This window comes from Hydractinia symbiolongicarpus, chromosome 3 (genome assembly GCF_029227915.1).
Source record: "Hydractinia symbiolongicarpus strain clone_291-10 chromosome 3, HSymV2.1, whole genome shotgun sequence".
Taxonomy (NCBI): domain Eukaryota; kingdom Metazoa; phylum Cnidaria; class Hydrozoa; order Anthoathecata; family Hydractiniidae; genus Hydractinia; species Hydractinia symbiolongicarpus.
In genome coordinates this window covers 25477096-25503501 of record NC_079877.1, presented here as the reverse complement: position 1 = coordinate 25503501, position 26406 = coordinate 25477096, and the positions used below count along the sequence as shown (strand labels likewise).

Genomic DNA, 26406 nt, shown 5'->3' with positions numbered 1-26406 from the left:
AGCGTGGACACTGCCTCGGGTGGAAAACTACCATGTGATAAGTTTCTATTGTTTATTGTGATAAGAATCTATTGTTTATTTTTGAAAATTATGCCGAATCGACATAAATTGATCCCGCTTACCGAAGAAACTTCTTACCCGCCTACTGAGATCCAGACCCTTAGTCCGGGAAATTGCAGTTTTAATGACACCATTGTTTTAAAAGTGAGGGGGGCTAAAATTCAGATATAGTTATTATTAATAGTGGCGCCTGCAGATGACACTTTGTTAATGTACGCAAAAGAAAAGTTCTCTTCTCTCTGTTCTCTTTTACAGCCTTAACACACAAATAACAATGTAAACTTAAAGGCCGGTTCACACTTCATTCGCCGTTGTCGCACGAATAAGCGACCATGCATCTGCACATGCGCAAAATCTATTTTAGTATACTACGTAATTTTCGCTTATTCACCAGCATTCGTCCAGGAGATGATATTCTCCTTTTATTTTTCTCTCCTTGTAGATTTGACGAACCCAGAATCTTCTTTTAGCTACGCGAGTATATTTACGTTTCTACCGCCTTCGCAACAAAAGCAATAAAATAATTTGCCTTGCTGTAAGCACCATATTTGTTTTGGTTGTAAACGATTTTAAATTTTACGCGACAAGAGTGAACAGCATTCTTCCGTTTGCAGCAAATAGACTTTTTTAAAATCTCCCTGTTCGAGCGACCTTAAAAAAACATTAGAGAAAGCAAATCATACAGAAAAAGTGTATAGAGGCAGGCCACGGGCACAACTCATATGCCATATCTCTCTTCTCATATTTCTGGTTGTAATTATTTATTTTCTTGAAAATTTTAGCCAAAAAAAAATTTGTTGGCAAAAAAAGGGGGGGGGGCTATAGCCCTCCGACCTGTCACAGCCTTCTTAATTTTCGACTTGTACCAATAAGCCTCATCTCCGAGCCGGTTAATTAGTACAAAATTGAAAAACGTGTTGTAGTAGGTTGTTTGTTTGATGTATGAATATGAGATTTTTATGATTTATCAATTTTCTTTAAAAAATTGAGCTGCGGCACATCAAAGAAAAAAAATTCGGAAAAGGTGAATTATAAACGACAGGCCATTTTTAAAGGAGGATTTTTAAGGAACATTTTACTATGTTTCTTTTTGTTATCGTGAAAATGTCTTCGAAATCGTCAAATTATCGTAGAAATCCATTCAAAACTTTAAGAAAAAAAGGAAAAATAAACAATGGAAATTTGATTCCGAGAAACAAAAAGAGCTAAAGGTATTGGATAAAGGATCTTGGTATGATCAAGATAAATTACTGCGAGAACAAGGGATCCAAGTTAATTTTGAAAATGAAAACAAAGCTTCTGTCAGTCAAAGCAAAATAGGAAGTTATGAATTCAGCTCGTCTGACGAAGAAGAAAAATCAGAAAGTGAAATCGAGGTTATGGATGATAAACAATTTTCCAAGGCTGTTCATCACTGGATAATATCAATCGAAGCCTTGGAAAATTACTTGAGCGATGTTGCTGTGTGTAAGATGTACCATGATAAATTGAAGGTTCGTGAAGAAAAATCTTTCAGAGCGGGACTGGATACGAAGTTTCATTTTATTTGTGTGAACAAACATTGTATTAGTTTAGTCTCGAGTAAAGGATTGTACACAACTGAGAAATCTGGTTATACCTATGACATCAACAGACAAAGCGTAATTGGTGCAAGAGTTATTGGAAAAGGTAGAAATGGGTTGGAGAAAATATGTTCTGTTTTGGGTTTAGCAACACCGTTATCGAAGTCGTGCTTTGCAGAACAAGCAAAGTTACTAGAATTGAAAGCTTTTGATACACTTCAGGAAAACCTTTCAAATGCTGCGAACTACGCTAGAAAAAGTAGAACTAGCGGGTGTGAAGATAAAAACGAGCCCGGGAACGTCGCTATGTGTTTTGATGGTTCGTGGAAGAAAAGGGGTTGGACATCTTTTCAGGGAATTTCTGGCGCAATAGCCGATAGTACAGGGCAAGTCCTAGATATTGTTTTTAAAAATAGTTATTGCAGACTCTGTAATCACATGCAAGATAAGAAAAGCACTAATGAAATAACTCAACTGGATTATCTCAATTGGTATTGTGATCATGAACCTGATTGTTTTTTGAACCATGATGAAAGCCCTCATGTAAGTTGTTATTTAGTGTGATCAACTTTGTTCCCAGGGATTGTTTTTAAATACTTCTAACTATATTAATGGGGAAAAAATTTGGAAGTTTGGGCTGTATATAATGTTGTGTTTTTTTTCTTAGAAAATAGAATCAGACGGAGTCGTCGAGATGTATGCGGTCATTAGAGAAACACAACATTCGTTATTTACCTTTCATTGGCGACGGTGATAGTTCCTCATTCAAATCTCTCTCCTGAAGAAATATCGCTTGGAATCAGTCTTGGTGTATGCATCTTCAATAGTGGTATAAATTACACCCTACCAAGTTTATTCAAAAAATGCCCCCTGCAGTACACTGAAACCATGCGAAACAAGTGGAAAGCAATCGATAATGAGCGCATAAAGAATGCTGAGTATAAGAACCAAGAAACTGTAAAACTACGTCGGAAGGAGAAGAAATGTTCGCGTTGTAAGAAGCAGGATGAATTCCAGCGACAAGAGGGTACTCAATACAAATCAGGGGCTTTTCAGTCAAACTGTTCAATATATATATAATATATACGACAAATATATATATATATATTATATATATATATATATATATATATATATATATATATATATATATATATATATATATATATATATATATATATATATATATATATATATATATATATATATATATATATATATATATATATATATATATATATATATATATATATATATATATATATATATATATATATATATATATATATATATATATATATATATATATATATATATATATATATATATATATATATATATTTGTCGGCAGAATAAATGATTGTCACAAAATGCTAAAAGCCCTAACGAACTAAGTCCCGTGTCATTTTTAAATTTAATGTAATAGCTGCAATGTTATAAATGTGACAAATAGAAGTATTGAATGACTTAACACACCTTTTATTAAAGAGCATACTTATCACAAGTGGTGGCAAATCTTCTTTGGATGATGGCAAAGTTTAAGTTTACTTACTGAGTTTCAATATTTATCTATTAGACACCCATACAGAAGCTTTGATATTGGCTATTACTCGAAACTACCCCTAAAAATCTCTATAAAACCCTTGTAATAGGGAAAATAAAATAACTCTTGTTAGGTTTATGTCTGGAACTTGCAACTTACAACACAACTTTGTTTCATCAAGAAGAATCTTTTTGCACGCTTTGCTCACGTGATTAATCCGATTTCCCGATTATTTCGAATTTTACCCGAAAATCAGAAAAAACGGATTTTCGGGCAATATTTGACAATTTTGCATACGATCTCTGTAAAAACCGTAATATATGTTAAGTAGCCTCGGGAAAATTCAAACAGAATGTAAAAAATCACTCTAGAACTAAAGCAATTGAATTTTAAGTAGATAGTGCCATTTTAAACAAATTTCAAGCTCTTGATGACGTCACAGAAAACGTGCTGAAGCAAGAAAAAATATATTGCTGCCATTTTCTTCCTTTTGTCACGTAGTGAAAGTGTGCCAAGTTTGATTCAATTTGATCAAGGCTATGAGAAGTTATTGAGGGGGGGGGGCTGATTCCGCCCCTCCTCCGGTCATAATATGTTCGAAAAACCTCGGACCAAATAGGGTTGAAAGCGCAGTCCGTTCTCTTGTAAGATGCAAACATATGCAGATGTGGCTTCATTTTACTCGGTGTAAGACTATCATGCATTGCGTTTGGATATTTGAACCACAATGAAAACGCGTCATTCACTTTTACTATGAACTCTGTTGTAGTTTTCCGCAAATGCCAAACACGGTAAAGCAATTTTTGGAGTAACAATTTTTGCAAGTGAAAATTATGAAGTATGGATGACATTACAAACCCATTGTTCAAGTTGCGGCTTAAAATACTGAATTTTTGGCTATTTTTCCATAAAATCACAACTAGACATTTAACCATCAAGAGAAACCTTAATTTCCGCGGATTCATTTGAGAGCAAATGACGATCTGTATATAAATACTGCCGTAGTACTGACCACTCGGATTCACTCATTGTACTTAGGACATACATTGCTTGTAATGTATTCTGTAAGGCTCAAACAAACTGATCATATATGGATAAACGCTTTTTGTTTTTTGGAGAGCCATGTTGTGCATTCTAGGTATTTCAAAGTCGCTGGGTGAGCGCAGTAAAACTCAAGATGTGAAATTGAAAAGTAATATTTAGGCGTATCTGCTAAGTTTGTTTCTTTGTATCTGATATTATGAGGAACACTGGCGAATCGACCTTTATGCGCCTTGTGCATCTACCAACTACACCTGATTTACTGATAAAACACTCTTTATAAGATGTAAACTCATCCAGATTTAGTTTCGTTTCAGACAGTGTAAGACTACCAAGCATTGCGTTTGGACATTAAAACCACATTGAAAAGGCTTCATTTACTTTTTCCGTGAAGTCTGTTGTAGTGTTTTTGCAAATGCTAAACACGGTAGAGCAATTTTTAAAGTAACAATTTCTGCAATTAAAAATTATGAAGTATGGATGATATTACAGGCCGATTGTTCAAGTTCCAGCTTAAAAGTACTGGAATTTCGACTGTTCTTCCGTAAAATCGCAACTAGACATTCAACAATTAAGATAAAGCTTAATTTGCGCAGCATTGCTTGTAACGTATTCTGTAAGGCTTAAAAAAACTGATCATGTATGGATAACCGCGTTTTGCTTTTTTGGAGAGCCATGTTGTGAATTCTAGGTATTTCAAACTTGCTGGGTGAGCGCAGTAAAACTCAAGATGTGATATTGAAAAGGAATATTTAGGCGTGTCAACTAAATTTGTTTCGTTGTATCTTGTACTATGATTAACACTGACGAATCACCCATTATTCCTTGTTTTCTTACTAACTACACTTGATTTAGTGATTAAAAAAGTCTTTGTAAGATGCAAACGCATCCAGATTTAGTTTCGTTTCACACAGTGTAGGGCTATCGTGCATTATGTTTGGACATAAGAACCTCATTGAAAAGGCTTCATTTACTTTTTCCGTGAAGTCTGTTGTAGTGTTTTTGCAAATGCTAAACACGGTAGAGCAACTTTTAAAGTAACAATTTCTGCACGTGAAAATTATGAAGTATGGATGACATTGCAAACCCATTGTTCAAGTTGCAGCTTAAAAGTACTGCATTTTCGGCTATTTTCCCATAAAACCACAACTAGACATATAACCATCAAGAGAAACCTTAGTTTCCGCGGATTCATTTGAGAGCAAATGACGATCTGTATATAAATACTGGCGTAGTACTGACCACTCGGATTCACTCATTGTACTTAGGACATACATTGCTTGTAATGTATTCTGTAAGGCTCAAACAAACTGATCATATATGGATAAACGCTTTTTGTTTTTTGGAGAGCCATGTTGTGAGTTCTAGGTATTTTAAAGTCGCTGGGTGAGCGCAGTAAAACTCAAGATGTGAAATTGAAAAGTAATATTTAGGCGTATCTGCTAAGTTTGTTTCTTTGTATCTGATATTATGACGAACACTGGCGAATCGACCTTTATGCGCCTTGTGCATCTACCAACTACACCTGATTTACTGATAAAACACTCTTTGTAAGATGTAAACTCATCCAGATTTAGTTTCGTTTCAGACAGTGTAAGACTACCAAGCATTGCGTTTGGACATTAAAACCACATTGAAAAGGCTTCATTTACTTTTTCCGTGAAGTCTGTTGTAGTGTTTTTGCAAATGCTAAACACGGTAGAGCAATTTTTAAAGTAACAATTTCTGCAATTAAAAATTATGAAGTATGGATGATATTACAGGCCGATTGTTCAAGTTCCAGCTTGAAAGTACTGAATTTTCGGCTATTCTTCCATAAAACCACAACTACACATTTAGCAATCAAGAGCAAACATAATATGCGCAGATTAACTTGTGAGAAATTGACGATTGATGTATGAATACTAGCGTAATAGTGACCACTCGGATTTACTCATGGTATTTAGGACATACATTGCTTGTTATATATTCTGTAAGGCTCAAACAAACTGATCATATATGGATAAACGCTCTTTGCTTTTTTGGAGAGCCATGTTGTGAATTCTAGGTATTTCAATCTCGTTGGGTGAGCGCAGTAAAACTCAAAATGTGAAATTGAAAAGGAATATTTAGGCGTGTCAACTAAATTTGTTACTTTGTATGTGATATTATGATGAAGACTGGCAAATCACCCATAATTCCTTGTTTTCGTACTAACTACACTTGATTTAGTGATTAAAAAACTCTTTATAAGATGCAAACATATGCAGATGTGGCTTCATTTTACTCGGTGTAAGACTATCATGCATTGCGTTTGGATATTTGAACCACAATGAAAACGCGTCATTCACTTTTACTATGAACTCTGTTGTAGTTTTTCGCAAATGCCAAACACGGTAGAGCAATTTTTGGAGTAACAATTTCAGCACTTGGAGATTATGTAGTACTAGTCTTTAGTCCGTGGAAAAATCCACGGGTTCGCCCGTCGCAGCTAAGCTACCATTTTGCGTGACAGACGGACGGACGGACGTATACGGGCATTCGAATATAGGTGGATGACATTACAAACCCATTGTTCAAGTTTCAGCTCAAATGCACTGATATTTCGACTGTTCTTCCGTAAAACCACAACTAGACGTTTAACAATCAAGATAAAGCCTAATTTGCGCAGCATTGCTTGTAACGTATTATGCAAGGCTTAAAAAAACTGATCATGTATGGATAACCGCGTTTTGCTTTTTTAGAGAGCCATGTTGTAAATTCTAGGTATTTCAAACTTGCTGGGTGAGCGCAGTAAAACTCAAGATTTGATATTGAAAAGGAATATTTAGGCGTGTCAGCTAAATTTGTTTCTTTGTATCTTGTACTATGATTAACACTGACGAATCACCCATTATTCCTTGTTTTCTTACTAACTACACTTGATTTAGTGATTAAAAAAGTCTTTGTAAGATGCAAACGCATCCAGATTTAGTTTCGTTTCACACAGTGTAGGGCTATCGTGCATTATGTTTGGACATAAGAACCTCATTGAAAAGGCTTCATTTACTTTTTCCGTGAAGTCTGTTGTAGTGTTTTTGCAAATGCTAAACACGGTAGAGCAACTTTTAAAGTAACAATTTCTGCAATCAAAATTATGAATTATGGATGACATTACAGGCTGATTGTTCAAGTTCCAGCTTGAAAGTACTGGAATTTCGACTGTTCTGCCGTAAAACCGCAACTAGACATTTAACCATCAAGAGAAACCTTAGTTTCCGCGGATTCACTTGTGAGCAAATGAAGATTTGTATATAAATACTGGCGTAGTACTGACCACTCGGATTCACTCATTGTACTTAGGACATACATTACTTGTAATGTATTTTGTAAGGCTCAAACAAACTGATGATGTATGGATAGTCACTTTTTGTTGTATTGGAGGGCCATGGTGTGCATTCTAGGTATTTCAAACTCGTTGGGTGAACACAGTAGAACACAAGATGTGAAATTGAAAAGAAATATTTTACGGGTCTGCTAAGCTTGCTTCTTTGCATGTGATAATCTGATTAACACTGACGAATCGCCCATTATTCCTTGTTTTCCTACTAACTAAACTTGATTTTGTGATTAAAAAACTCTTTGTAAGATCCAAACATATGCAGATGTGGCTTTATTTTACTCGGTGTAAGACTATCATGCATTGCGTTTGGATATTTGAACCACAATGAAAACGCGTCATTCACTTTTACTATGAACTCTGTTGTAGTTTTTCGCAAATGCCAAACACGGTAGAGCAATTTTTGGAGTAACAATTTCTGCACGTGAAAATTATGAAGTATGGATGACATTACAAACCCATTGTTCAAGTTGCAGCTTAAAAGTACTGCATTTTCGGCTATTTTCCCATAAAACCACAACTAGACATTTAACCATCAAGAGAAACCTTAGTTTCCGCGGATTCATTTGAGAGCAAATGACGATCTGTATATAAATACTGCCGTAGTACTGACCACTCGGATTCACTCATTGTACTTAGAACATACATTGCTTGTAATGTATTCTGTAAGGCTCAAACAAACTGATAATTTTTGGGTAAACACTTATTGCCTGGAGAGCCATGTTGTGCATTCTAGGTATTTCAAAGTCGCTGGGTGAACGCAGTAAAACACAAGATGTGAAATTGAAAAGGAATATTTAGGCGTGTCTGCTAAATTTGGTTCTTTGTATCTGATATTATGGCGAATCGACCTACATCAGAATCTCTTTGTGCAAAGATGTTCAGATATTTTTTCGTTTATATATAATGCGAGACCATTATGGCGATGGTAGTCATTTGAACGCTGTTTTCGCCAGTTCACTTCGACTGACATGTTAGAATATTTTCTGAAACTATTTGTATGAATCTTAACTGCTGTAAGCCCCTGCGTCTTTTTGGTACTTCTTGTATATAAAGCTTGTATAGTGATGAATTGTAATTGGCTTCTTAGTCACATTCTAAATGTGAATGCCTATGTTGCACAGCAGGCTACTACACTCTACTACAGCGCCGTACCACACAAGCTACTACAGGCTACTACACTCTGCTTCAGAAAAACACTCTCTACTACAGAAAAATACATTCTACTACGCTCTACTACAGGCTACTACACTCTAATACAAGCTACTACAGGCTACTACACTCTACTACAGAGAAATACGCTTTACTACAGAGAAATACATTCTACTACGCTCTACTACACGCTACTACGCTCTACTACACGCTACTACACTCTACTACAGAGAAATACGCTTTACTACAGAGAAATACATTCTACTACGCTCTTTTACTACGCTCTACTACACGCTACTACGCTCTACTACAGGCTACTACACTCTACTACAGAGAAATACGCTTTACTACAGAGAAATACATTCTACTACGCTCTACTACACGCTACTACGCTCTACTACAGGCTACTACACTCTACTACAGAGAAATACGCTTTACTACAGAGAAATACATTCTACTACGCTCTACTACACGCTACTACACTCTACTACAAGCTACTACAGGCTACTACACTCTACTACAGAGAAATACGCTTTACTACAGAGAAATACATTCTACTACGCTCTTCTACTACGCTCTACTACACGCTACTACAAGCTACTACAGGCTACTACACTCTACTACAGAGAAATACGCTTTACTACAGAAAAATACATTCTACTACGCTCTACTACACGCTACTACACTCTACTACAAGCTACTACAGGCTACTACAGAGAAATACGCTTTACTACAGAAAAATACATTCTACTACGCTCTACTACACGCTACTACGCTCTACTACAGGCTACTACACTCTACTACAGAGAAATACGCTTTACTACAGAGAAATACATTCTACTACGCTCTACTACACGCTACTACGCTCTACTACAGGCTACTACGCTCTACTACAAGCTACTACACTCTACTACAGAGAAATACGCTTTACTACAGAGAAATACATTCTACTACGCTCTACTACACGCTACTACGCTCTACTACAGGCTACTACACTCTACTACAGAGAAATACGCTTTACTACAGAGAAATACATTCTACTACGCTCTACTACACGCTACTACACTCTACTACAAGCTACTACAGGCTACTACACTCTACTACAGAGAAATACGCTTTACTACAGAGAAATACATTCTACTACGCTCTTCTACTACGCTCTACTACACGCTACTACAAGCTACTACAGGCTACTACACTCTACTACAGAGAAATACGCTTTACTACAGAAAAATACATTCTACTACGCTCTACTACACGCTACTACACTCTACTACAAGCTACTACAGGCTACTACAGAGAAATACGCTTTACTACAGAGAAATACATTCTACTACGCTCTACTACACGCTACTACGCTCTACTACAGGCTACTACACTCTACTACAGAGAAATACGCTTTACTACAGAGAAATACATTCTACTACGCTCTACTACACGCTACTACGCTCTACTACACGCTACTACACTCTACTACAGAGAAATACGCTTTACTACTGAAAAATACATTCTACTACGCTCTACTACACGCTACTACACTCTACTACAAGCTACTACAGGCTACTACACTCTACTACAGAGAAATACGCTTTACTACAGAGAAATACATTCTACTACGCTCTTCTACTACGCTCTACTACACGCTACTACAAGCTACTACAGGCTACTACACTCTACTACAGAGAAATACGCTTTACTACAGAAAAATACATTCTACTACGCTCTACTACACGCTACTACACTCTACTACAAGCTACTACAGGCTACTACAGAGAAATACGCTTTACTACAGAGAAATACATTCTACTACGCTCTACTACACGCTACTACGCTCTACTACAGGCTACTACACTCTACTACAGAGAAATACGCTTTACTACAGAGAAATACATTCTACTACGCTCTACTACACGCTACTACGCTCTACTACACGCTACTACACTCTACTACAGAGAAATACGCTTTACTACAGAAAAATACATTCTACTACGCTCTACTACACGCTACTACACTCTACTACAAGCTACTACAGGCTACTACACTCTACTACAGAGAAATACGCTTTACTACAGAGAAATACATTCTACTACGCTCTTCTACTACGCTCTACTACACGCTACTACGCTCTACTACAGGCTACTACACTCTACTACAGAGAAATACGCTTTACTACAGAGAAATACATTCTACTACGCTCTACTACACGCTACTACGCTCTACTACAGGCTACTACACTCTACTACAGAGAAATACGCTTTACTACAGAGAAATACATTCTACTACGCTCTACTACACGCTACTACGCTCTACTACACGCTACTACACTCTACTACAGAGAAATACGCTTTACTACAGAAAAATACATTCTACTACGCTCTACTACACGCTACTACACTCTACTACAAGCTACTACAGGCTACTACACTCTACTACAGAGAAATACGCTTTACTACAGAGAAATACATTCTACTACGCTCTTCTACTACGCTCTACTACACGCTACTACGCTCTACTACAGGCTACTACACTCTACTACAGAGAAATACGCTTTACTACAGAGAAATACATTCTACTACGCTCTACTACACGCTACTACGCTCTACTACAGGCTACTACACTCTACTACAGAGAAATACGCTTTACTACAGAGAAATACATTCTACTACGCTCTACTACACGCTACTACGCTCTACTACACGCTACTACACTCTACTACAGAGAAATACGCTTTACTACAGAAAAATACATTCTATTACGCTCTACTACACGCTACTACACTCTACTACAAGCTACTACAGGCTACTACACTCTACTACAGAGAAATACGCTTTACTACAGAGAAATACATTCTACTACGCTCTTCTACTACGCTCTACTACACGCTACTACGCTCTACTACAGGCTACTACACTCTACTACAGAGAAATACGCTTTACTACAGAGAAATACATTCTACTACGCTCTACTACACGCTACTACACTCTACTACAAGCTACTACAGGCTACTACACTCTACTACAGAGAAATACGCTTTACTACAGAGAAATACATTCTACTACGCTCTACTACACGCTACTACGCTCTACTACACGCTACTACACTCTACTACAGAGAAATACGCTTTACTACAGAGAAATACATTCTACTACGCTCTTCTACTACGCTCTACTACACGCTACTACGCTCTACTACAGGCTACTACACTCTACTACAGAGAAATACGCTTTACTACAGAGAAATACATTCTACTACGCTCTACTACACGCTACTACGCTCTACTACAGGCTACTACGCTCTACTACAAGCTACTACACTCTACTACAGAGAAATACGCTTTACTACAGGCTACTACACTCTACTACAAGCTACTACAGGCTACTACACTCTACTACAGAGAAATACGCTTTACTACAGATAAATACATTCTGCTACGCTCTACTACACGCTACTACACTTGTGCTTTATGGAGAATAGCACATCATTATCTCCACAAGGCTTGGGAACGTACATAGGTCTAACGCATGTTGAATACTATATCTCCTTTATATTCAGGAAGTAATACGTGGACGACTTACCTAAACATAGGGTCATAATGGCGGAGATTAGCAGTGAACAGAAAAAGTCTGACGAATCTTTAGAAAAAAAGGATAAAGAAATCGAAGAGGACGATTTAGATGCATTACTTGACGGTAATTTAAAATCAATCAATTCTTAATTATCACTTTTTGTAGCAGTAATATACGACAAAATTAAAAAGGACTTGCTAGATAGCTATCTAAAATAGTAAAATCACATGGTTCCTGCCCAAAAAAAGTCTGACAAACTTGCGTAGCCAGCTATATAGCTAGCTAGCTTTAGCTAAAACCGAACAACCAACAAAAAAATGTGCTGTCTGTGTGACATAATGTTGTGATTTTTAATTTGTGAACATTGAACATCATGTAGGTAGCAGAAAATATAAACACAACAGTCTTCCTTGATTAATAATGAGAGTGCAGTAAAATTTCACATTCATTTTAAAATTTGAAAAACTGATTGGTAATAGCACATCATCATCAATGTTATATATATTTCTTGAAACCCTGTATGAACCTATAACACATAAAATTGATGTCCATCAGTCAGGGTAAACACCTAGTTAGGCAGCATGACCTAATTAGGCGAGTCCTTTAGTTAGGCGACGTGATGTAGTTTAATTAGGCTACCCGTAGTCTAACTAGGCGAACGAAAACTTTCTGTTGTAAATACATCAAAATCATTGCATTTCGCACTACAACTTTTATGTGAATCAAATCTGTCCACTTTGCAGATAATTTTGACCAATTATCGTCTTATTTGCATCACGCATTGGTAACTTATGTCCCAAACCTTGTGTGGCACTATTTGTTGTTTTAAATAATGGATTTCAGCCATTCACGCCACAGGGAAAAATAAATATAACGGACGAAAACGTCATCTAAATAGGCGACACTTAACTTAATTAGGTTATATATTTCATTTTAACATAATTCTTAGTTGCGCGAACATATCAAGGCACGAGTGACAATTTTGGAATCATGGTCGCGTAGACTATCCATTCTGAACAAAGATTTTTTGCGATTTTTTCTTAGGAATGTGTGAAAAGCCATTAAATATTGTAATGTCTTAACTTGGTTACATATGGCCTAACTAGGCTACAATGAGTCGCCTAAATAGGTGGTATGCCCTAATTAGCCTACTGTCGCCTAATTAAGTGTTTACCCTGACTGTCCATATTTCTTCGTTTGTAAACAAGAGCTGTGTGTGGGGTCTAACATGCCTTTCTGTGTGTTAGAAGTGTTCATTAATGGTACGACATGAAGCCTTTTAGTCTCATTGAAAAATAGCAGATTTACTACAAATGGTACCATAAACTAGCTTTTTCTAAATTTTGCGAAACATATTTGTCAAAAATGTGTGTTTTTGATACATTTTATTCAATAAATAGATGGTTAATGAAGTAAGGTGTGACACAAAAAAGTGTTTGGTTAGCGACCTTTTGAGGGTTCAGAAGAGGTTCACTCCGTCAGTCGGCCATAAAAAAGATGCATTTTTTTCAAAAAAGGTTACATTATTTTGCGAAAACATCTCGCATGGTCAAAGTCAGCTGCCGTCATGTTTGATTATCCACTCAAACTACCTTTCGGCCTTTTTTACGCCGACCCTTAATTACGCCACTCGAGAAATTTAGTGTAATGCCCACCACCTTGCAAAAATTAACACTACTTACGATCAGCATAAAAAGACTGTTAAGGTACTTTTACGAGCGTTCTTATTAGATCATCGAAACAAAAAGGAAATTGCGCATACCCATGAATATAGTTTGAGCTTTAAAACCCTTAAATAGAACCCTTAAAATACAATGTAACAGAAACTGGCTACAAAGCATTCGATTGCACAGATTGAATTTGGCACGAAAAACATCACAACGTGGTTGTGGGGTGAGTCGAAGAAAAGAAAAGATAAGAATGTTGGTAGATTTTCCTTTGTTTGTTTCATCATTCTCTTTTCGAACACCCAAATCAAATCAATATATAAAGGGTTGCGAAACGGGAACAGGTCCCTATGTTTGCAAGCAAAATATTTACATCATACTCTAGACAAATATGAAGAGAACTCTTATGTGCTCCAATAGACAATTTAAATAAGATATTAGAAAAGATTCCTCTAGTAAAATGCAATCTCTTCCCCAGAGTTTTTTTTTTACTTTTTGATATATGCGTGCTGGCGCAACCCTAGCCACTATTTGATTGCAAAAAAATAAGCCCTGGGCAAAAATATTCACAATATTCATTTGTTTTTAAACATTTTGCAGCATATATTTATATAGGTTTCTATCATTTAACGCACTTTTCCATTTCCAGGGTTTTTATGCTTAACAAAAAATCTAGCAAAATCGGAGAAGGAGAATCAAAAAATCCGAATATGCTCCTAGTAAAAAATCTTGAAAACATTTTTATACAAAGCAGAAATAAAGGTTAACTAAGCAATGTTATGTGTACTTACCTGCATTGCAGTCAGTGTCTCAATTTTGATAAATCAATTAAAACACCAATGAATCTAACCAAAGCATAACCTAATAGACAACTTGTTTTTTAGGAGCTTTTTTCTTGTTGTACAAACAGTAAAAGCATTTATTTTTCACAGTTTGAATATTTTATTCTCCAAGTTAATTATAAAGAAACTGAATAAACATGCAAAAAGGATGTGTTTAACTTTTACAACAACAGATTGCTCTCTTCCTAACAACTGATATTGCAGTTTAAAAATTTTACGAGGACTATTCTTTTCCGGGCAACATTTTGTTTAGGTTGTGCAATCTGTAAAATGATACAAAGAAAGGAAAAGTAAGTTCGAACGATGTTTATAAAAATCATTCCCGTTAATATGCTTTATGGGTAAAGATGATTTTTTTTATCTTTACTGTTAATTCGTATCACAAAAGTTGAAAGAAAATTGTTAAAAATCTCAATTCATTTATCTTGCTAATTCATACTTACCAGAAATTACAAAAAGCTGCAGACCAAGGTGAAGCTATCTTTTCTTGCTTGTGTCCGAAGTAGAAAATTTTAACCAACGTTGCCTCTGTGCAAAGACTAATCAATCTTTATTTGAACTACTAACCTTATTTGACACTCACTTTGAGATGATGCTATATAATTCCAACCATTTGTTGTACTTTGTAAGGTATCGCATGAGCTGTTGTTGTAACCTAACCTGACACCAACTTAGCTTACGCAACTCATATAAACAACGCAAAAACGTTTTCGTTTTTTACAGTTTTATTCTAATGATATTTTCGAATAGGACAGTGTTCCTAAAAATAGCCCCCTTGTTCTCAGAGCGTAGAGTAGGCAGGGAGAAAATTGAGATAACAGAGACTGAGGGAATTTGACTTATTGAGTGAAAAAAGTGACACTTTCGTCAAAAAATGTTTAAAAATGTGATTTGTTGTTTTTTCCTTTTTTCCCGGATTTTGTTTTGTTGTTGTTTAACACTCCAATGTTTAGGTACACCCTTATTTTTAATAAGAGTATGCTCTACGAGAATGTTCAAGATGAAATTAAACAAAAACTTAAGAATATTTCAAGAATATTTTCATCAATATATGCCAAAAAACCCGACATATATAAACTTGCAAGCCTTGTCACAAGAAGTGTGAATCCTGATCGCATGTGCATGCACCTACACACGCACACACAAAACATCTATGACATGCGATTAAGTAAAATTGTATAATTCTTTATTGTATTGGTTGAATGATGTTTTCTTTATACAAAAGACTAAATTTTGTACTTGAGATAAAAAAGTTAGTCAGCAAAAAATTGAGAATATATTATACAAAAAATGTTTCTTGGAAATTTGTTTATCCCTGTGTATAGTTTAAAATTTATGTTTTTCAATTTTATTATACTCCAAGGTGTATATTATGATGTTTAGGAGAGTGTGAGAGATATACATATTTTAGAAAATATTGTCATTTGTTACCTTTATTTGATGTAAAACAGCTTAATAAACTTGAAAAAGAATTATTTTTTTGGCAGCCTAATGTAGATACAAAAATCAGTTTGACATAATATTCTGGAAACAATCAATTTATTGCATTTTTTTTAGTTTTCACTGATGTCAGCATTAAACAACATAAGCAAAGCACAAAAATGAGGCTACAATGTTAGTGACCTTGTGATAGCTACAGGGGTAACTCACATTGTGAAACTTCAACAATCTGAGTCCCTTGAGCAGACTTGGGGTAGATGTTGACGTGGACACTATAATAACTTATCTATAATACAAAAACTAATACGTTTAGATTATCATGATGATTTTTCTTGACCATTGGTTTTCCTTCCAGCTGGATTAAAAAAGCTGTGATGGTGAAGCAGTTATGGACAAATGTTTTACCATTATTTCATTTGAAATTTAAACCCCTAACAGACTGGATATTAGTAAATGAAGAAGGTCTCTTGTTTTAGAAGCGCTAGAAGATTTCGACAAGCCAGTGCCATCAACCGAATCAACAACCGGCACAAAAGCAGGAAATGACTCAAAGGTGGAACCCCATCCAGCGAGTGTGCATGCTCCTGGAAACAATCCTAATAATGATCCATTGTTTGAAGCTTTGTGGAAAGACGATTCGTTGATGAAAATGGCTGATGGTTTTTCTGATGTGTTGGAACAAATGTCGAAGGAAGATCCCGAAATGATGGCTGAGTTTAAAAAGTTTAAAGATAATATTGGAAGTACTGCAAATTGTAAGTTTCAGTAATGTTATGACATGAGCTTGGATATAGGTTGCAAACAGTATAGGCTTAATCATTGTGTGTGTTTCTATGACTTTGTAACTAATTAAAAAACTAGTTGTTAGCCCATGGAAAAATCTACGGGTTCGCTCGTCCTTTTTATACTTGCGCAGCTAAGCTACCATTTTGCGTGACAGACAAACAGACGTATACGGGTATTATAATGTAGAAAAGAATAAATAAAATCAACCTTCCTGCTTTATAATTTTGTTTGTTTTTGTTCCAGCTAGTGAAGCTCAAGAACCCACTAATATTGATGAAAATTTCGCAAAGACATTAAATGAGATGAGTAAAAACTTACAAGGATTGAATGTGAGTTTTTGATTAGCTGGAAAGTATTTGTAACTATTTGTATCTGTATCTTAATGGTACTAGTTTTTAGCAATATTTTTGTGACGCTTTTTATAAATTCTGATTGATTCACAAAATATATATATACCCATATATAATACCCACATTCAAGATACCATTTGGGAAAGTTATTAACCACAAAGAAATAATGCCTATAAATCCTTACATTTTATTTCAGAGTTAACAGGAGTCCAATTTATATGACATGAAAGAATAAAAATGGAAATCGTACTAAAAAACATACTTAAAGTTATATTTTGTGTCAATGATTTATTATAAAAGCCTTTTCTCTGATAAAATAACTTTTTTTTACCTGTTTCATAATACCTGGACCCTACCCCAATTTTTTCCAATTTTTTCTGCTTTGACTATGAACGTTTAATTTCTTTGTTGTTTTAGACATCTGATGGTGAGGCAGGCTTTGAAGACATGCTGAAGCAACTGCAAGGTGAAATGGGAGGTATGCCAACGGAAGGTATGATGCCTGATGGAGATTCTTTTATGTCGATGATGCATGGCATGATGCAGAACCTATTGACCAAAGATTTGTTGTATCCGTCACTAAAGGAAATAAAAGATAAGGTCTCGCAGAATATTTTGATGTAGTAGCTTTGATAATGTATATTGTTTTGTTGCAGTCTGCCAAGTTTTGTGAAGAAAGCATTTAGATAAGTTTGAGTAGGCACTGAAAAAAACAAGGGATATTGAATGAATTTGTTAATATGATTTGAATATGGGTATAAATAATTTTTTGTTGAAAAATACATGCGCATTTTCCCATCACTACTTGCATCTACCATCTTTGGCATTTTGTCCGCCTGTTAATATGCAGCAATAAAATAACTCAGACGGACGTTCGAAATAAAGCTGCATTAGGCAGCAATTTTGAATATACAAACAAAATATTGGCATTATCATAAGACACTTTTAATATTCCCTGTGTCATTTCCGCGACTTTTATCTCACGGACATACAGAACGAGGACGACTATTAATTTTGTGAATTCCATGTGTTTGATTATTTTTTATCTGAAACCTTTTTTTCCCTAAATTTAATTATAAAATTTTAACTAACAAAAACCCCTTAACATTTCATCCTAGTATCCATCATGGCTTGAGAAAAACGAGAACAAAATTTCCAAAGCTGAGCTCGAGAAGTACAAAGGTCAGGAACTAGTTGTGGCTAAGTTATGTCTGCTATTCGAGCAGGAAAAAGATACTGATAGCGACGCTGTGAAAACAGAAAGAATGGATAAAGTCATGGAACTTATGCAGAAGGTTGGTTGGTTGGTTGTTGTTTTTTTGTTGTTGTTTGTTTTATTGTTGTTGTTTTTGTTTGCTGTTGTTGTTGTGTTTTTTTTTGCTGTTGTTGTTGTTTTTTTGTTGCTGTTGTTGTTGTCGTAGTTGTTCCTTTTGTTATCTCCAAAATGCACATGCTCAAAGACAATTTACCAGCGGATTCGTATTATTGATTTACCATAATAAGTAAGGCTATTTGCAGAGTGAATTGGTAACTTTTTTTATTCAATTTAGATGCAGGAGTATGGCCACCCTCCTGCAGATATGATGACAGAAGTTGTAAGTGCATGTTAATAATTTATATTGTAACACCCTCCGCCCTCGGTAACTCGAACCTCCAAGGGGCCGGGGAACGTAATTCGAATTAACAAATGTTTGTGTTAAACGAAATCGCCTTAGTCGAATTTAGTCTAAAATGAGATTATAGTTTGAGTTAGAGCGGTTTTTTTAAGAGGTAGGGCAACAGTTACTAGAAAAGGTGAGGAAAAAGCAATACAAGTCCCTTGTAAATTGAATTTTTGTTTGCAGACAACATTAGCTGCATTACATCAGGAGTTAATAAAATATATATAAAAAAAAATCTGACATTTATCTAGTCTTTGATTTCCTTTTCTCGAGTATAAAGTTTTATGTTTTCCGAAAATATTGGCCTCGCGGGGGGACAAAAAATGGGTCGAGTTAACGAATGTCCGAGTTACTCGAGGTTCGAGTTTTAACTGCAGATTTTTATAAGTACAAGAAATCGAAGAAAATAGTTCGAGATAATGAAAGTTCGAGTTATCCGGTGTTCGAGTTACCGGGAGCTAACTGTATGTTATTTAGAATTTTAGTGCGTGGCAGACTATTATGTGTGAAATTTTTTTGTATTACGTATTACATTCAGTCCTTTTGTTCCTCGGTTTCAGAGATGAATTGATTAGGTTTTTTGATAGTAATTAATGTGTGAATTTCGAACATGAAAAGAAATGTCTCGTTTATTTCAAAATCTCTAATGAAAAGATTAACAGACATATAGAGATATCAAGGCACTCTTGCGTCGTCACTGTAATTTATTATTTTTCAATGTTAATGGGTCAATCGTCGACATTACGTTTTAATCAATCGCGTTATAGTTTTGTAGGCGTAAAATCAAAATTTGTATTTTTAGGTTGGTGAAGGAGAGCAAGCCACACCCCCACCTCCACCAGAGTGCTCAATCATGTAAAAGAAGCGTTTGGACGCCTTCTTATTATCGTGGGAACAAGAGCAGATAGGAATGCTGACCGTTGAAAGAAAAACGAAATAGCAAAGCTAATCTTGGTCTTAAAATAAAGCAGATAAATCCAGTAAGTTGTTACCTACAGACAGCCGTAATTAGGGCGTGTATGTTAATCAAAATGAAATAAACAGTATCTTGTTGGTGGACAGATAGATGTATTTTATGTTTATCTATGATTGATTTTTCGGACATTAATTTCTATATTATTATATTTTTGTATATTTTACAATTGTAGTCATCAGTTAGCCACTTAAATTCATCAATTTGTTTCTTTTTTTTGTAATAGTTAAAAAAATAAACAGGTGAAAATTACATTTTATCACGAACGATAGTTGAAAGGACGCTGCGTGGAATTTAAAGTCATCTTTGCTACCATTTTAATTTTCCCGTCCAAGTGAATTTTAAAAAATCACTGCCTCAAAAATGTGCGTTACCTATAACAAAAACAATTTCCCTCTAGAAAAGCACAATAGCACTCTGAGGTGAGCAAGCCACGAGACAGGCTAGTGTGCGCGAGAAAAAAGTCGTGTTAAGGAGACACGAAATATTTATGCACCAAATAGCAAATGCGACTTCAATACGACGAGCAAATTTCCGTGAAATTTTCCTTAGTCTAACAACCAATATTGATTCGTGTTGTCACGTGACTTTTTAGCCAAGAAAATAAAAGTTTACAAATGGGCTGTTGTCCTGCTTTCTGACCTGCAGGCAATTTTCCACCCGCTGATGGAAGTTCTGATAGCTGAAATAAAAGCAATACATCATACAAACAATTAATCTGAATCGCTTTGCGTTTATTGAAAGTCTTAAGTTTGAATCCGCTTTCATTCTACAGCAAGAAACAGGTGAACCTTCGTTATTTTGTTTCCGTACGACGATTTAGCATATATGGCAGCATTAAAAAATGTTAAAATATTTTTATGTGGACATCATCGTCCCCAGGGTTTGTTGGCTGGTGTCAAATCCGCTAGCGCTTGACGGTTTTTGTTCGCCGCCGTCTTCGATGCCTGAAAGGAAAGAACCCCTGGAGACCATATTTGCGACTTTTCAAGGCTATGCATTCTTTATGAGTTACGACTGACGTCATTAAACTGTAGGTAGCAATAGAAGTTGCGAATGATGGAATAGAATCTGCGTGAAAGGAAATAAAAGAACCGCTACATTATGTACGATACAATTTATTCTATAGCCCTCTAAATATATATTTGTTAATCATCATCTTTTTTCCACTTTGTAAATTTTCTCCCCTACCCCACCAGCTGATGTCGGACTTGACACCAAGGCTCAGAGTTACTGGTGGTATGGCAGTCTCACACGCACTAAATAATTTCCTTAAAATTTCAATATAAGTTTCTTTTAAGCACTACAACAGAAGCCGTACTTGAACAGAATCTGTCCTTGAATAAAACTCTCGTCCCAAGGAACGTTTGTCTTTTTGATATGAGAGATGACGAAAAGGCAAAAAAACCCTGGGGACGAGGGTGGAATTGAAGCCACAATTTTTTTACTCTGAAAATGCGGAACCTGCGGTATCTATTTAAAAAAAGGTTGATAGATATAACATGACTGATTGACGTCAAGCTCAGACCAAATTATACTATGCAACTATATAAGTTTAAAAAATTCATTAAATTTTAATTTTAATACTTCGCATTGAAATGAAAATAAACACTACTTCTAACAAAACTGCTAACAGTACTTTTTAGGGAAACAAAATAAACTTTTTTGCCAATTCATGCACTCGCGTAGTTATTTGGAAATTAAGAACGAAGAACGTGAATGCCGTAATTTCGGTCGGTATAAGAAGCAATGTCACGTACTTGTCATATATATATAGTCACGTACAATGTCACGTAGCAATTTCGTTTCAATGAAAGCAAATAGAAGATTCAACCTCGTCCCAAGGCTTTATTTCTCTCAAGCGCTGTGCCGTTTGTCTGGTCGTCAATTGTACAAAAAAAAGACACCAGGAGATTAAGAGGGATTATGAAATGATCATGAGAGTTAATTAGTTTTTAAGCGAGTGAAGTTCTACGAAAAGGATTAGGCAGAGATAAGAGAAACCTTTTAGACAAGGTAACGTGTTACTTTAAAAGTCTTTACAACAATCTATGAGCATAGAAATACCAACAATGTTTAAAATTTTTTACTTTTCGAACCCTTTATAACAGCGTATCTCACTGTTAACAAGTTTATACATATCTACAAATTCTCAATTAAGAACATAACTGCGAACAATCTCAGCCTCGAATCATTAAAAAAATAGTACATTTTGCCTCAGAAAAAACTTAGGTGTTTATCAACCTCCTACGCTTATGATATTCTGGCGGAACGTTAACAACACGCCACGCATGCAAATACACACATGCGCATGCTTCATGGAGCATTTGTTCAGAAAAAAATAGGTATACACTTTCCGTGTTATTTTTTTCGTTGCCTTTCAACCGTGAACTAGAATTTTAAAAAACTGTTTCAAAGTAGATCATGCGAACGCCCTAGTGACGTCACACTACATTATTTAAACCGAAAAAGATACAGTCCATTAAATATGAATACTTATATAAATTTAATAAAACATTTGCTAATACATTTCGCGGTGGTGATTTTGGTAATGAAAATAGACACGACATATTGGTTAAAGAGTTAAAAGTATTTTAACAAAAAAGGAACATTTACTTCTGACCGTTCGAGCAGTAAACAGTCCAGTCAATTTTTCACTATGAATTTCAAACAGGTAATAAAACTGGTGCTGGTATCTGTATGTAGTGGTATGATTTTGAGGTTACCTGATTGTGGAAAACTTGACGCAGCTTGGACTAAATTCTACTGTGGAAAAAAGCTTAAAGGTAGTCGTCATTCTATAACTTCGGATGCTACTTTTCAAGACTGCGCAATCAAATGTGTATTATACCCAAAATGCAAGAGTATAAGTATCAATGAAGACGAACGATTGTGTATGTTGCATCACAGCCGATATAGCGAGAGTGGAGTCACATTAGAGACAGCGAAAGGTTGGAGGCATGTTGAAACAGATAACAAAATGAAAAACGTAAGTTTTAAATAAGAGCAGTACTGTTTTTCTAGTTTGACACTAATTCTTTTGGAAAAAGTCACGGGATTTGGATTTTAGCCAATGAGATAATTAAACTTTTGGAGAAAAAACCCTCAATTTCAGGGATTTTTGTCTCTTTTATTACACTGGGACAATGGTGACAAAAAAGAAAAAAAGACTTGGGGTCGGTCGAGATTGGGTAATTGGGGAACAAATACTGTGGTCAAACGTTTCTAAAACTATACTTAATGAAAGTCATACAATAGATTCCGGTGAATGTAATTTTGCGAATTTATCTAACGCTTTAATTTTTTTAATACGATGCACAGAACTAAAAAGATTCTACACAATTTCATTTTCATCTTCTAAGCTCTCTGACATGAATCACGAGGTTTATCTCGAAGAGCTCTATCTACACGAAATATTTAAATTATTATGACATTTGTTTACTAAAAACATTTGGTTAAATTTTTAAATTGCAATTTTTATCAATAGATTTGTACTATTTAAAAAGAGCCGTAGTTTTTTTTATTCTCGAGTAGCACATTTTGTAAATTAACAGTCGGCGGTCGCGGATAAATCCACATGTACGTCCTTCCTTTATTTACCGCATTTCGTCTCGCTAGTCTCGCTACTGCGGTTACCTTTTTGTATGACAAACAGACGTATACAGCTATTAGTATAGGGACTAGTCGGTAACCCGTGGATAAATCCGCGTGTTCGCTCGTTATTTATTTATTCCTTTTCGTGTTTTTGTTACACGATTTTTTTTCTTGCGCACATAAAGACGTCATACGGTTGTTATTAAAGAGATTACAATTTCTTTTCATTACAAAATTAATAAATACGTCAATTCATGTTTAGCTTGGACTTTATTGTGAAAAACACAAGCCATGTCAATATGGACAATGCGAAGACACATGTGATGCCCGACAGTACAAATGCAAGTATAAAGGTTAGTAGAGATTGTAATCACAACCTAGTCCCCAGGGTTTTTTTTTTTTGTCTTTGTGGCCTCGACGATATCACAGATTGCTAAAAAAATAAAAATGTGCCCTGGGAGGAGGTTGATACATTTTCTTATCGATATACGCAAACGCCTTCTGCTGGGCATAATCATGGAACAATATTGGAGAACAGTGGCCAATTTCAAAGGGCGCGGATCAAGATTTGCTCTTATCAATAAGATTAACCACGTTTGATAAAGGTGGATTTTTACTTAAACGAAATTGTTTGAATCAAAATAGTGAAAGTGGAAACCCGCCTTTAGTGTTAAGACTTGTATACGGAGAAAATGTATCCACTACTTACTACACTACTCAGTATATATGAATCTAAAAGTGGGTAAGAATGATTTTATCCAAATGAGATTTTTAGAACCAAATTCCTTTTAAGGTCGCTGCAGTGTTTTTTTATTAAGATAATCAAATATCAGTTTTATGCAATAGTGAATTTATAATTTTTTTCCAGTCAGTCTGGGATACTTTTTACGACTTAGACAGAAAAAAATACAGCGTAAATGATTTGGATAAAAATACTTGTTGTACGTAGTCTTCTTGTTGTAACCAAAGTCAAATTCAAAGAACTATTCTATACTCCACTATTCAAGTGGAAACGTAATTGATCATTCTCGTTTTTTTAAAAAGAGCTGGGGACGAGAATGGTAATTGATATCTTAAAAATATTTAAGATGTAATTAGAATTTACAAACAACTGACGTCTTCTTTTTTTATTGATTATTTTCGTTCCCAGGACTTTTTCTCGAAGAAGTCTAGGGACGAGATTTTTAATTAATGTCATAAAAATATTTAGCAAAAGATTGGAAGTTACAAGCAACTAACATCTGCTTTGGGACAAAAAATGATCAGTTTGGTAAGTTTAAAATAACACATAATGGCAAACTTGCCGCGCTCAAGCTCAAACATATGCGTGGCTTAGTATCATGCAATCCAAAGAAAGCTTTGACACGTTGGGGATGTGGGTGGGAGAATCCAAAAAATATTTTTATTGTCATAACTAATAGTGAAGATCAAATTATAATGCCAGAAGGCAAGAAGAAAGAACACAACAAGATTCCTGGATTTAATGGTAATTCATCATTCATCACATTGGATAAACAAGTAAAAGCTGGAGAGGAGTTAAGAATCTGGTACTCCCAAGATTTACGGAACTTCTCAGAAGAGAACAACAACGGGAGTTCATGCGCGGATATATACGCTGTTTTTTTCGACTAAACATTTAAACCAGTTGTTGAACGGGAAGGGTGTGCGGTCAGAAGGTTTTTTATTAAATTATAAACTATTAAGGTTCGTAAAATGGATGACTTTTTTGTAAGTACCTATTAGAAATATAAATGTCAAAATTTTGCATGAAATTAATTGTTATATATGTGAAAACTTCATATTTTATCAAGTTTTGTGCAATAATTTCGAAAGTTACATTCAATTTATTTTAAAAAACTGCAGCACATAAACATAAAGCAAAATTTCATGCTCACTTGTCTTCCCCTTTAAAAGATGCATAGCCCCACCCCGCACCACGAATTGAGCCCCAAAATTCCGACCGTAATACGGTTAAATTGTAATTAATTAATTTAAAAAAAAAACACCAAAAATTTGACGCCCAATTTTATTTGGCAAGAATGAGATTTTTTACATTTTTTGTTTGTTTGTTTTGTTTGTAATTTTATTTGTACACCAACGAGATTATTTAAGCACTTTCTAATTAAGTTGTTATTTAATTTTTACCATCACAAGTTTGTACAATTATGTTAGACTGGCGCAAGCACATTCTCGTCCCCAGTGCTCTTAAGGGTTATCTCAAAGAGCTCTGGGTACAAGAATGGTGTAGGTATACATTATATTATGATATGAGTATTCGAAAACAAGGCGAATTTATTTCAACATTATACAACTTCATTCCTAATTGTTTTTGATTTTTCTACTGTTTCGAACAGAAAAAGGACACAATGTATCATTTTTTTATGTGAATATTATAGAATTATAACAATACAGAAAAAATGTGTTTCTTCTTGTGTCTTCTTTTCCTCCAGGTTTGTACAAAGAATAAAGATCACTGTAGCTTTCTGAACACAACATCACAATAAATATAAAAAATTATCCTCTCCTATCGCTGACTTGAAAGATAGATAAAGACCCAGATGCTTTCTATAACTAGTATACTAATTCTAATGAACCTCTTCCCCGGGGCCTTTTGTCTCTCATCCGCGCTGCGCTTCTAGCCGTCTGATGTATAAACAGAGACAACAGGTGCTGGGATCGAGGTTGGAAGTGCTAATAAATAATTAACCAATTAATATTGATGTCTGCTATTTCAATTTCAATTACCTTCGACTTTGCATCGTGTTTTTTTTAGTCAAAACAAGATATTATTTGTTCATCTTAAAGCTGCTG

At 35.1% G+C, this 26406-nt stretch overlaps 2 protein-coding genes across 2 annotated transcripts; both read left to right on the top strand.

Annotated features, from left to right (window-relative positions):
• The first annotated feature begins 12279 nt into the window (after window positions 1-12279).
• Window positions 12280-20204, top strand: LOC130636455 (peroxisomal biogenesis factor 19-like). Its single transcript, XM_057446189.1, has 7 exons — window positions 12280-12405; window positions 16708-16986; window positions 17261-17346; window positions 17785-17967; window positions 18486-18662; window positions 18918-18962; window positions 19831-20204. The coding sequence occupies exons 1-7, from the start codon at window positions 12309-12311 to the stop codon at window positions 19885-19887; spliced, it is 924 nt and encodes a 307-aa protein (XP_057302172.1). The 5' UTR covers window positions 12280-12308; the 3' UTR covers window positions 19888-20204.
• A 2366-nt stretch (window positions 20205-22570) lies between these two features.
• On the top strand, window positions 22571-26087 carry LOC130635463 (uncharacterized). Its single transcript, XM_057444796.1, has 3 exons — window positions 22571-22990; window positions 23858-23948; window positions 24806-26087. Exons 1-3 carry the CDS (start codon window positions 22661-22663, stop codon window positions 25225-25227), a joined length of 843 nt encoding a protein of 280 aa, XP_057300779.1. The 5' UTR covers window positions 22571-22660; the 3' UTR covers window positions 25228-26087.
• The last annotated feature ends 319 nt before the right edge of the window (window positions 26088-26406 follow it).